General features: G+C 34.6%; 1 protein-coding gene across 1 annotated transcript in view; it reads right to left on the bottom strand.

Moving 5' to 3' along the window:
- Taok1 (TAO kinase 1) overlaps positions 1 to 12,898 on the bottom strand; it is a 133,443-nt gene that overhangs the window by 68,450 nt on the left and 52,095 nt on the right. The window contains exons 2-3 of the mRNA XM_076869280.1: positions 12,216 to 12,440; positions 1,268 to 1,339 (exon numbers count right to left, since the gene is read on the bottom strand). Coding sequence (XP_076725395.1) covers positions 1,268 to 1,339; positions 12,216 to 12,347 — 204 coding nt within the window. The 5' untranslated portion in view covers positions 12,348 to 12,440. The remainder of the gene's footprint in view (positions 1 to 1,267; positions 1,340 to 12,215; positions 12,441 to 12,898) is intronic.

Raw genomic sequence — 12,898 nt, 5'->3', positions numbered from 1 at the left:
TGAACCAGCAGGGCTCACAATTGGACGGCTCTTCTTCGGGGATGGGGAAGTTCTGATTGGTGGGTAAGAATCATGTGAGTTAGCAGGGCTCACCATTGGACGGCTCTTCTGGGGGATGGGGAGAATAGTCTTTGGAGCTGGGGCGACTCCCAACAGATAATATCTACAGTACTCAAATTCATAAGAGAAAGGAAAAATAGAATGGTGGTTGGTAGGGGCTGGGGAATGGAGAATTATTCTTTAATAAATATAGAGTTTCAGTTTGGCAAAATGAAAAAGTTTTGGAGAAGGATAGTAATAATGGTGGCAAAATAATATGAATATAATTAATGCTACTGAACTGTACATTTATAAATGTTTAAGATGGCAAGTTTTGTTATGCATATTTCATCATAATTAAAATCTTTTAAAATTTTTTAAATTAAACACTCTCAGAATTTTAGATTTAAGAAGTAGATTATGAGGAACTGGGGTTATAGCTCAGTGTGTATAGCACTTGCCTCACATGTGTGAGTCAATAGGTTCAATACTCAGCACCACATATAAATAAATGAACAGAAATAAGGTCCAACAACAACTAAAAAAATAAATTTATGAAAAAGTAGATTATGAGCTGGTGATATACTTCTGAGGTATAGAATTTGCCTAGCATGTATGAAGGCCAGGGTTGAATTCCCAGAACCACAAAAGAGAGAGAGAGAGAGAGAGAGAGAGAGATAGATTATATTTTATAAACAAATTTAGAATAAAAAAGAATCAGAATAATAGTAACCCAAAAATAGAGGACACAAGTTGGGAGGGCTTTGGGGCTGCCATTAACATTTTTTGTTCTGGCCACACATTAATACTTAAATAAGAAAAATTCATTCAGGTACAAATGTAAGATTTGCACATATTTATTTTATTGCTGTTATTGTTTTTTTTTTGGGGGGGGCAATACTGGGGATTTAACTAAGGGGCACTTGACCACTGAGCCCATTCCCAGCCCTATTTTATATTTTATTTAGAAACAGGGTCTCATTGAGTTGTTTAGGCACCTTGCTTTTTTTTTGCTGAGGCTATCATTGAACTCTCGAACCTCCTGCCTCAGCCTCCAGAGCTGTTAGGATTACAGGTGTGCACTACCACACCCAGCTTGTACACTTTTGTGTATATTATACATTAAAATTCCTAAAAGAGTTCCAACCTTGTGTCTCCAATGTGTCTCCAATTAAAAGTAGTATTTCATTCCCTAACATATAAATAAAAATGTACATATTTAACCTACCTCTGTAGACTGCTTTCCACTATAAGACATTTTCTTGATGGCCACCACTTCGTTGGTACGCACATCCCGTGCCTTCAAAAAAAGAATTTTAAAAGGATCATTGTAAAAATCAATAAATTTAATCTGAGCAAACATTTCTTTGAGAATAAAAGCATTTATAAACAACTATGTCAAAAAGGACATCAAAACTCCTTTAAGTGGGACAAGAAATAAGGAGATGTTAAGTCAAAGAATGGAAAATAGAAAATATTTAAAAAAAAATTTTTTTTTTTAGAGAGAGAGAGAGAGAGACAGAATTTTTTTTTAATATTTATTTTTTTAGTTTTCAGCGGACACAACATCTTTGTTTGTATATGGTGCTGAGGATCGAATCCGGGCCACACGCATGCCAGCGGAGCGTGCTACCCCTTGAGCCACATCCCCAGCCCTAGAAAATATTTAAGATACGCAACAAGTCTAAAAACCTAATTGTAATATGAAAATTAATATTAATAAAATTGTATTATATTGTGGACTTCTGTTAAATAAGTAGGTTATAGCTGCTTTGTCACACACAAAAAGTAAGTGAAATGGGGCTGGGATTGTGGCTCAGTGGTAGAGCACTTGCTTAGCATGTGTGAAGCCTTGGGTTCAAGTCTTAGCACCACATATAAATAAAATAAAAATCCATTTACAACTAAAATAAATATATATATTTTTAAAAAAGGTAAGATGACAGACATGTTAACCTACTTCATTTCAGTCCACTTCACTGTTTCTAAGTATCTGATAAGTTTATAAACCTCAAATATACACAATAAAATTTACTTAAAAAATAAAATGAACTAAAACCCTTCCTTTTAAACAACATTTAAAAAATAACAACAAATAATAACACCAAAACTCATAAAATTATCCAGGTGCTAGTATTTTGGAAAGCAAAATAAACAACCTATAACCTAGTTGAGAGGAAAAGGTAAACAGAGTAATATTATAAATAAAGAGACAAAACAAGACTAGTATTTATAGGTATGAAATGGACAACTTTCTAGGCAAGAATACATTATTAATACTGGTCCAAAGAATAAAACACAAGTAAAACAATGGTGAAAGATTAAAAAGATGACAAAATGAATCAATTACCTTTAAAACAGTCTTTAATGGAAAAAAGTGTTACCAGGGGAAACTTTCAGGTGAGGGGGAAGAAAAGAAAAGCTATCCCATTAATTTTACAAAGGTAGTATACCCTATAATGCCTGTAAGATACTAAAACCTTATGAACAGCACAAAATGGAAAGTTAAGTACCAATTTCATTTGTAAATTTTACAAAACCAATTTTACAGGGCATGAAAAGAACTTCTTTTTTTTCCCTGGCATGGTGGGGAGGAGGGTGTGGGGGTTATACTCAGGGAAACTCAACCACTGAACCACATCCCCAGCCCTATTTTGTATTTCATTTAGAGACAAGGTCTCACTGAGTTGCTTAGCACTTCACTGTTGCTGAGGCTGGCTTTGCACTCTCAATCCTCCTGCCTCAGTCTCCTGAGCCTGGTGAAAAGAACTTTTCATTTGGATAACATATACAATCACAGGAATGCAAAAGATTTTGATGCTACAAAAATATTTAATAATTTTCCACAATTTTTTTAAAAATCGAAGGGGAAAACACATGTAAACTTTCAATAAATGCTGGAAGCACAGGAAAAGCCTAATTCTAAATGTAGTAAATTCCTCAAACATAATAAATCATATCTATTGAAACCAATTGCTAATCAGGATCAAGAGTCCTAAAATGCTATCAGAATGATGATTTAACAATGTTGCAGAAATTCTGAACAAATAAAAAAGCATAACAGAAGCATTATAATTGACTCTTTTTATCTTTAGCAAAAGGGCAAACTCATTATGTATGAATGAAATAATATATAACATTAAGAAGACACAAAAGAATAACTGCTAAATATTTCATTTTATTTAATATCTTGATTTGTATTCATTTATTTTTATGTGGTGCTGAGGATTGAATTCAGGGCCTCACACCTGCGAGCAAGTGTTATACCACTGAGCTACAGCCTCAGCCCACGGCTAAATATTTTAAATGAGTTTAGTAAAATACTCAAAACCACCTCAAATTACATGTGGAGAAACACATTTTCAATTCAGGCTTTAATAAATTCCCAGACATAAGTGTTTTAAAATTCGATTATGGAGATGGTTGCAAAACTGAAATTTATTTTTTTTTTAAAAATCACTGAAATATAAACTTAAAACTGGTAGATTTGTGGATTTGTGTCCTGTAAATTATACCTCAAGAGCAGGGTGTGGTGCCATGCCATAATCCCAGCAACTCACAAATTCACAGCCAGCCTCAGCATTTTAAGAAGGCCCTAACCAACTTAGTGATGCCCATCTCAAAAAAATAAATAAATAAATAAAATAAAAAATAATTTTATTTAAACAAAGAACTGGGGATGTGTCTCACTGGTTAAGCATCCCTGGGTTCAATCCTACACATATATGTATGTGTGTGTATATGTTGTGTATGTGTATATATATCCTTCCTACACGTGTGTGGTGTGTGTGTGTGTGTGTGTATACTTTTTTGTTTGTTTGTTTTTGAGACAGGTCTTGCTACGTTACTCTGGATGACCTCAAACTCCTGGAATCAATGGATCTTCCTGCATCAGTCTCCTGAGCAGCTAAGCCTACATGCATGTACCACTATACCCAGTTAAAAAGTTCTTTTTAAAAAAGGAGAGCATCTATAAATTATTCCTTCAAAGTTGCTTCCAAAAAATGTATAGCAGCCAAGCCTAGTGGTGCATGATTGCAATTCCAGTGACTCAGAAGGCTGAGGCAGGAGGATAATAAGTTAGAGACCATCTGGGCAACTTAGCAAGATTCTGTCTCAAAATAAAAAATAAAAGAACTGTTGCGGGGCGAGGTGGCACATGTCTACAATCCCAGCGGCTCCAGAAGCTGAGGCAGAAGGATCGCCAGTTCAGAGCCAGCCTCAGCAACAGCAAGGCACTAAGCAACTCAGTGAGACCCTGTCTCTAAAACAAATACAAAAAGGGCTGGAAATGTGGCTCAGTGGTTGAGGGCCTCCGAGTTCAATCCCCGGTTCCAAAAAAAAAAAAAAAAAGAAAGAAACTGGGGATGTAACAAACAATAAAAAAAAAATTGTTTAAACCAAAAAATATAACATTGTATCATGAATTTATTAATATATTTATATGTAATACATGACAAGAATAGCATCATGAATAAAGAGGTAAATGATTTCCACATTTATTTGCAGTAAGATAATATTAATTAACTGAAAAGACATGGAATCTTCTAATATAGAATAAGTAATAGAAAAGTTTACAAAAGTATTTGTTTACATAATAAAATACTAGGTAGCTCAGAACCAAATGAACTATGGGTAATTAAAGAGAAATACAATACTACATGTCACTTACTCTCATTGCAAGAGAAAATGAGTAAAGATAAAATTAGCTGCAGATCTAAAGACAAACTATAGGTAGTAGAGAGCAAAAGAATAACAAAAGTAGAGTAGGAAAAAAGAAAATACATATAATCATTTGTTTCGTCTTAAACTAGAAAATTGCCTGTAAAGATCCATTTGGGAAATTATAATGAATTTATTTATATATTTATACAAGAATGATCCGAAATAACTATCAATAATCATTCTCATAACACAAATGTGAATAACACTAAACAATTTATGTAAATGTTGGAAAACATATAATTTGTAATAAATAAGTACAGATTAGTATAATCTTATACTAGGAGATACTATATCCCATTTTTAAAAATGAATAAACAAAAAACTTTTACAAAGTAAATAAATGATCTTATTAGGATCACATATGTGGTCTGCCACATTTCTTTCTTTCTTTTTTTTTTTTTAATATTTATTTGTTAGTTTTCAGCAGACACAACATCTTTGTTTGTATGTGGTGCTGAGGATCGAACCCAGGCCGCACGCATGCCAGGCGAGCACGCTACCGCTTGAGCCACATCCCTAGCCCTCAGCCACATTTCTTAAAAACTACTTACTTCCTAAATAGGTGTTCTCTTTGGCTCTTTAATTTCCACATCCTATGGCCTATCTACTGACATCATATTGGTTCTATTTAAAGTATTGGAGACTGAAAGAGAATGTTTATCTTCCTTGCAATCTACAGATAATAATCCTCTTGGATATCTGATCCTCTGGTTTGGTTTCAAATACTATGATGCCAGTCTGTGATTAGATTTCTTGATGAGACAGCAATACTGGCTGCCTCAATTACAGTATTTTTTAATTTAATGTGATCCCTACTGCCAATTAATGAAAATTCAAGGACATGCTATAAGGACTACTTTTAGTTATCTAAAGAGAAGGTCTTCCCTCTATGAACAAGACACTGCATTTAATACTGTCATGGGTTGGAGGTAGGCAGAAAGGAAAAAACAGAAGAATATACATTCACACATGGCTTTATCTGATACCACAGAATACCCAGAATATCTAGAAATGGAATTTCAGCAAATAGATTCAGTTCTAGGCTATATTCAAACTTTCCTTTTCTATGTGTTGTGTATTTCCCAAACAACAAGACAATAAAAGAAAAATATGTGCTCTTGGTCAGTTGCCCCTGGATTTCTGGAATTGTCTTAACCTTAACTTCAGATTTTGGCTTCTTAAGTCAGCATGTATTTTATGAAATAAGTGTTAAAACAGAGTGAAGTCAGTATAGCACAATAATCCCTTGTCATGTCTTCCTCTATATTGGTAATTGGGAAACTTAGGACTGGGAATATAGCTTAATAAAAGAACACTTGCCTAGCATGTGCAATCCCCAAACTTTTTCAATAAAGGGAAAGGCAGCAATAGGCACTGTAGGCCATATACAATCTCTCTTGCATATTCTTTTTTCAGTCCTTGAGATCAAACCCCATTGCTTTGTGCATGACTACCAAAGCGACACCCTCAGTCCCTTTTTTTTTTTTTTTTTTTTAATGTATAAATCATTCTTAGTTTGGGAGCTGAGCAAAAGCAGTCACAGGTTGGATCTTGCCTGTGAGCTATTGTCAGCCCCTTATATAAATAAATACATAGCAAACATTTTGCCACATTTGCTCTAGAATTTTCTATCTAAACATACATATTACTATTTTATTATTGAAGAGTCATGTGATATTAGACAGAAACACTTCTTCATATACATCCTGAGAACAAGAACATTCTCTTGTATAACCACAGTACAATGATCAAATTAAGAAATGTGGCACTGGCCAGGGATTGTAGCTTAGTGGTACAGTGCCTGCCTAGCATGTGTGAAGCACTGGGTTCCATCCTCAGCACCACATAAAAATAAATAAATATAGGTATTGCATCCATCTACAAGAGAGAATGTGTGTGTCTGTGTGTGTCTGTGTGTGTGTAAAGAAATTCAGCACTGATATAATCCTATCATCCATACATATAGTTGAACATACATAGTTCATATTAAAATTTCAACAAATTGGGCTGGGATTGTAGCTCAGTGGTAGAGTTGTTGCCTGGCATGTGGGAGGCCCTGGGTTCAACCCTCAATACCACATAAAATTAAATACTATAAAAAAAAATCTTGAAAACTAAAAAATATTTTTTAAAAAATTTAACAACTGTCTTAGTAATGTCCTTTAAAGCAATTTTGTTTCTAATTCAGGATCTCCTATTATGCTTAAATGCCAATCTCTCCTAAACCAGCTTCTGATACACGGTTTAAAAATATATCACCTTTGGGGGGCTATGGTTGTGGCTCAGCGGTAGAGTGCTTGCCTAGTTCATGTGAGGCCCAGGGTTCAATCCTCAGCACCACATAAAAATAAATAAAATAAAGGTATTGACAACTACAATTAAAAAATAAATATTAAAAAAAAAAGAAACATACCACCTTTGGGTTACTGACAGAACAGACAAACCAGAACAAAAAGAACAAAAAGCCCAACACATTATGGAAGGATTCCCAAGTTCTAAAGAAGTTAACCAACCATATTTGTTCTCCTGGTATATACTAAGCATAACTCCTAACTGAATATAGTAAACATTTGCAAAACATATAGTATCCTGACATGAAGATACATGCCTGTAATCCCAGCTACCCAAGAGGCTGATGCGGCAGAATCACTTGAGCCCACAAGATCAAGACCAGTCTGGGACACACAGTGGGACCCTAACCAACAGAAAACAAACGAGTACTGACAAATGCTAGAACATAAAAAGAACTCCTCCTACAAATCAAAAAAGAAAAATAGGGCACTTTTTTTTAAAGGACAAAATATTTTAACAAACACTGCCGAAGATATGTAAATAGCCATTAAACCCCATGAAAAGGCACTCAACATGACCAATCAAGAAGGAAAGATATTAAAACCATACTGAGCGGGCACAGTGTTGTATGTCTGTCATCCCAGTTATTTGAGAGGCTGAGTGGGGAAGATGGCTTGAGCTCATGAGTTCAAGACCAGCCTGGGCAACAAAGTGAGACACCCTCTCATAACAAAATAAAAACCATATAAAAGAGTACTACACATCCTGGACTGGGGTCCTGGCTCAGTGGTAGAGTGCTCGCCTAGCACGTGCGAGGCCCTGAGTTTAATCCTCATCACCACAGATAGATAAGATAGATAGACAGACAGACAGACAGACAAGACAGATAGATAAACAAATAAATAAATAAAGGTGTTGTGTCCAACTACAGCTAAAAAATAAATTTTAAAAATGCTTAAAAAAAAAAGAGTACTACACATCCATCATAATGGCTGAAATTCAAATATCTGTCAACATCAAAGGTTGGAGAGGACATAAAGCAAACAGAATTCTTGTGCACTGCTGCCAGGAGTATAAAATTTCTGTCTTGATGAAAAAGTATGAAAATTTGTTACAAAACTAAATTTATACCTGCCCTATGACCCAACAATTCCATTCTCAGTATTTATGCAGAAAAATGGAATTGTTCAAAGAGACCGGGATAAGAATGTTCACAGCAATTTTATTCATAAAAGCCAAAAAAGGATTATATGAGAACACCATTGCCCATGAATCAGATAAAAATAAATTCCTAGAAACCCCAAAATTACCTAACTCAAGAAAATTTTTAAATATCTCAATAGATCTAATAACAGTGTGAGACACTGGGTTTGATCTTCAGCACCACATTAAAAAAAAAAAAAAGGTATTATGTCTATTAAAAGAGGGTGGGGAGAGAGGAAGAGGGAGGGAGGGAGGGAGAGAGAGAGAGATTGAATCTGTAATCAAAAACCTCCCAAGAGGCTGGGCATGATGACATACACCTGTAATTCCAGTGGCTCCAGAGGCTGAGGCAGGAGAATTGCCAAGTTCAAAGTTACTCTCAGTCATTTAGTAAGGCCTACCTTATCGAGTCCTGTTAATGAGTCCCTGTCTCAAAATAAAAAATAAGAAATAAAAAGACAGGCTAGAGATGTAGCTTAGTGGTCAAACACCCCTGGGTTTAATCCCCAGTACAAAAACAAAAACCTCCCTAGAAAGAAAAGTCTAGAATCAAATGGATTCCCTGATGAAAGAATCACTCTATATCCTACATACATATATATATAAATATTTTTTTAGTTGTAGGTGGACGTAATACCTATATTTCATTTGTTTTTGTGGGGTGCTGACGATCAAACTCGTGTCTCAGATGTGCCAGGGAAGCACTCTGCAACTGAGCCACCCTCAACCCCTACATATCTTTTACACATAAGTTTATATATATATATGCTGTCATTCACCACTTGCTTTCTACAACAAACACATTGTTTGTTTTATTTTGTGGAATTTCTTATTTTTTATATTAATTTATGTATAATATTTAGTTGCTCTCCAGATTTCATTATATATTTGATTTATCATAATTTGCTTTATCATTTCATATGATTAGATATTTAGGTTCTTTCTCTCTTTTTTTGCTATTAAATATAATGCTGTGATGAACATCATTATATTCCTTTTTTTCTCTTTTCTTTTGGTCAATTTGAGGGTAAAAGAAGTAAAGGAAAATAAGGCAATGTGTACAGCTGTTAAAATCTGAGCAACTAAGACAGGAAAAATAAATCAAAGCCATGCAAGTTTCAAAGGAATAAGTAAAACAGCCCCATTTGCAGACAATGTGCTCCTAAATATAGAAATTCCAAAGAATTCAAAAGAAAGCTATCAAAGCAAATAAATTCAGCTAACTTGTCAGATACAAGATTAATACACAAATCAGCTATGTTTATATACAGCAGCGATAAAAAATTCAAAGAGAAAATTTAGAAAGTAATTCCATTTAGAAATAAATTTAACGGCAGTGAAACATTTGCACATTTAAAACTCAAAAATAGGGAGTGGAGAGATAGTTCATTGGTAGAGTACTTGTCTAGCATGTATAAGGTCCCGGTTTGAATTCCTAGCACCACAAAACAAAAACAAACCCTTTGAAATACAGCTGTAAAAAATTAAAGATCTAAACAGATATTTAGAAAGTCATCCTGTGTTCATGGATTTAGAAGACTTAATATTTGAATTTTAATGGGCCCTAAAACAATCCTTATAAAGAATAAAAAAGTTGGGAGAGAAAAACTTCTTGAAATCAAACTTACTATGAAGGCACAATAATCAAAATAGTGTGGTGCATCTATTTTGCATATTCTAGGCTATCAAAATAGTGTAGGCATACAAAAAATGTAATAGAATCAAGAGTTCAGAAATAAACCTAGATAATATGGTGAACTCATTTGAAAAGGAAACCAAGACATGTAAACTTCTGTGTATCAAAATATTTTATCAGGGTTGGGGTTGTGGCTCAGAGGTAAAGCTCTTGCCTAGCATGTGTGAAGCACCAGGTTCGATTCTCAGCACCACATATCAGTAAATAAAGGTCCAACAACAATTAAAAACAATATTAAAAAAATTTATCAAGAAAAGGAAAAGATAAACTACAGAATGGGAGAAAATGTTTGTAAATCATGATAAAGATTTAATATTCTGAGCTGGGAGTATAACTCAGTGGTACAGCACTTGCCCGGCAGGCTAGAAACCTTGGGTTAAGCACTGCACCAAAAAAAAAAAAAAAAAACCCAAAAAGATTTAATACCCAAATGGGCAAAGAAGAAATACAAATGGCACATGAAAAGACCTTCAACATCACTAGTCATTAAAGAAATGCAAATCAAAACCTCAATGAGATCTTCACACCTAGTATGATGGCTATAATCAAAATAATTTAATTGAAACTATAACATTGTCACAGATGTAGAGATACTGGAACACTTTTAATCTGCTGGTGGTACAGCTACTATGGTGCAGTTTGATAGTTCCTCTAAGATAAACAGAGAACCTAGGATTCCATTCCTCAGTATACATTCAAAATTGAAAACAGGAACTTGTTGAGAAAACAGTATCACAAAATATGGCCATTTGACATGATCAGTACTCTGAACTAAAATGCAGACTGAAAACCAAGATATCTCTGATCTTCTTTTGTGATCCTCTCTCTTTCTCAAAGCCAAAAGAGAGACTTTCTCTGAAAGTTTTAAATTGTGTGCTGTTCTGAGTAATTTCTCCATCCTGCCCAGGACATGAATGAATCATCTCTTTGTCCAGAGTATCCATGGTGCATGTGCTACCCACCCATTAATGTCTTAACAAACTTCTTTTGTTACCTGATGTAACTGCTACAGTATCCAATGCTTGGGTCAATTAATGATTTAATAGCCCTTAAGCACAAGTGTTGGCAATTTGGATGTGTCAAAGAGAAATCATAAAGTATTTCCTATAAGTAAAACAGCAACTTAAGTTCTTGATTTAATAAGGAGGGAAAAAAACTGTATGCTTTTGTTGATAAAATCTACAGTAAGAATGACTATTCATGAAATTATGAAGAAAAAAATCTGTGCTAGTTTTGCTATCACACTTAAACTGCAAAAATTATGGCTACTGTGCATGATAAATGTTCAGTTAAAATGGAAAAGACATGGGGCTGAAATGTGATTCAGTGCTAGAGTACTTGTGTAGCATTCACGCAGGTCTAGGTTCCATCCCCATGGAGAGGAAGCGAGAAAGAGGAGAGGAAAAGAGGGAGGGAGGGTGGGAGTGTCTTTTACATATATATAAGCCATCCTATAAATATAGTGTCTTTTACATATATATAAGCCATCCTATAAATAGTAGGAAATTGAGCACATATAATATTTGGAATGCTGGAGCAAAATGAGTAAAAGAGATGGTTTGTGGAAAGTCTCTAGATAGCCACAGGATGGTGGGCTAGTTGCCAAGGAAACAAACTACATACTTAGGTTTGGAACTCACAACCTCACCCCCAACCTTCAGGAGAAAGAAAAGACTCTGAAGGTTGAATTAATTACAAGTGACCAATAATTTAATCAATCACAATAATAAAAAGTCCAAAAGGACTGAGTTCAGAGGCTTCCAAGAAAGTAAAGAAAAACTTATCTAGCACTCTAGACTTCATTCTACATCTCTTTATCTGGCTGTGTGAAGAGAAGTATTTGTATCTTTAAAACATCCTATATAATCATGATAAACTGTTTCCCCTAAAACTGTAAACTACTCCAGCAAAATAATAAAACCCCAAAAAGGTGTTGTTAAACTGAGATTTCTAGCTGGTCAGTCAGAAACACAACCTGGAAATTTCAACTGGCATCTGAAGTGGGGATGGGGCAGTCTAATGGGACTGAACCCTCACCCTGTGGGATCTGACACAATTTGTGGATACTATTGGTACAAAAATTGAATTAGAGGACATTGAGTTGATGTTTGCTGCAGAACTGATTGACTGCTTGATGTTTGTAGATACATCTGGTATAAGAAGCATGTTGTGAGAGCATATTAAGAATCCTTCTACTGAGCAAACTCTAGTTCTCTTTATATTTTTGTTTTTTACTCTGACATAACCCTTGAACACTTACAAAATAGACTGCTCCAAAGCTTCCATGGCCAATTTCTCTGAGATCTGTGAAGAGCTTTTCTGGATCTTCTTTGAAGAAGAGCTCTGCAATTTCGGGGTCCTTTAGACTGCCTGCTCTGTTAGTTGATGGCATCCTGCTGGGCAGTCAGCTGTCTTATTCTAATTTTATACTGCTATCCCAATCCTTGGTTCATCTGTATGAATGAAGCCACGTTGGCATAAAGTACTGTAGAGAAATAAGAAAAAAAAAAAAAAAGTAGGAATGTTAAAAGCTGCTAAAAATAATTAAGATCATTTACTGACAGCACCTACAAAATTATGTCAGGCCTAGAATTTCACTGAAATGATAGTGTGGGCTACTATTGCAGTAGTTCCTAAGCCTAGCTCATTATCATAATCACCTGAAGCACTTAAAAAAAATTTCTACAGTAAAGAACTTTTAAAATTTACATACATCTTTATATTTCAGGAGAATTTCTATATAAATATTTATTACTATTTATTTTCTATTTGAATACTTATTTCTATATCAAAATTTATCTAATTCTAAACTGGGCATGATAGTGTGGTGGTACATGCTTGTAATGCCAGTGACTGGGGAGGCTAAGGCAGGAGGATCTCAGGTTTTAAGCCAGCCTAGACCATTTAGTGAGATGCTATCTCAAAATAAAAAATAAAAATGAC

This window comes from Callospermophilus lateralis, chromosome 11 (assembly GCF_048772815.1).
Source record: "Callospermophilus lateralis isolate mCalLat2 chromosome 11, mCalLat2.hap1, whole genome shotgun sequence".
Taxonomy (NCBI): Eukaryota; Metazoa; Chordata; class Mammalia; order Rodentia; family Sciuridae; genus Callospermophilus; species Callospermophilus lateralis.
This window is presented reverse-complemented; position numbering and strand designations above follow the sequence as displayed.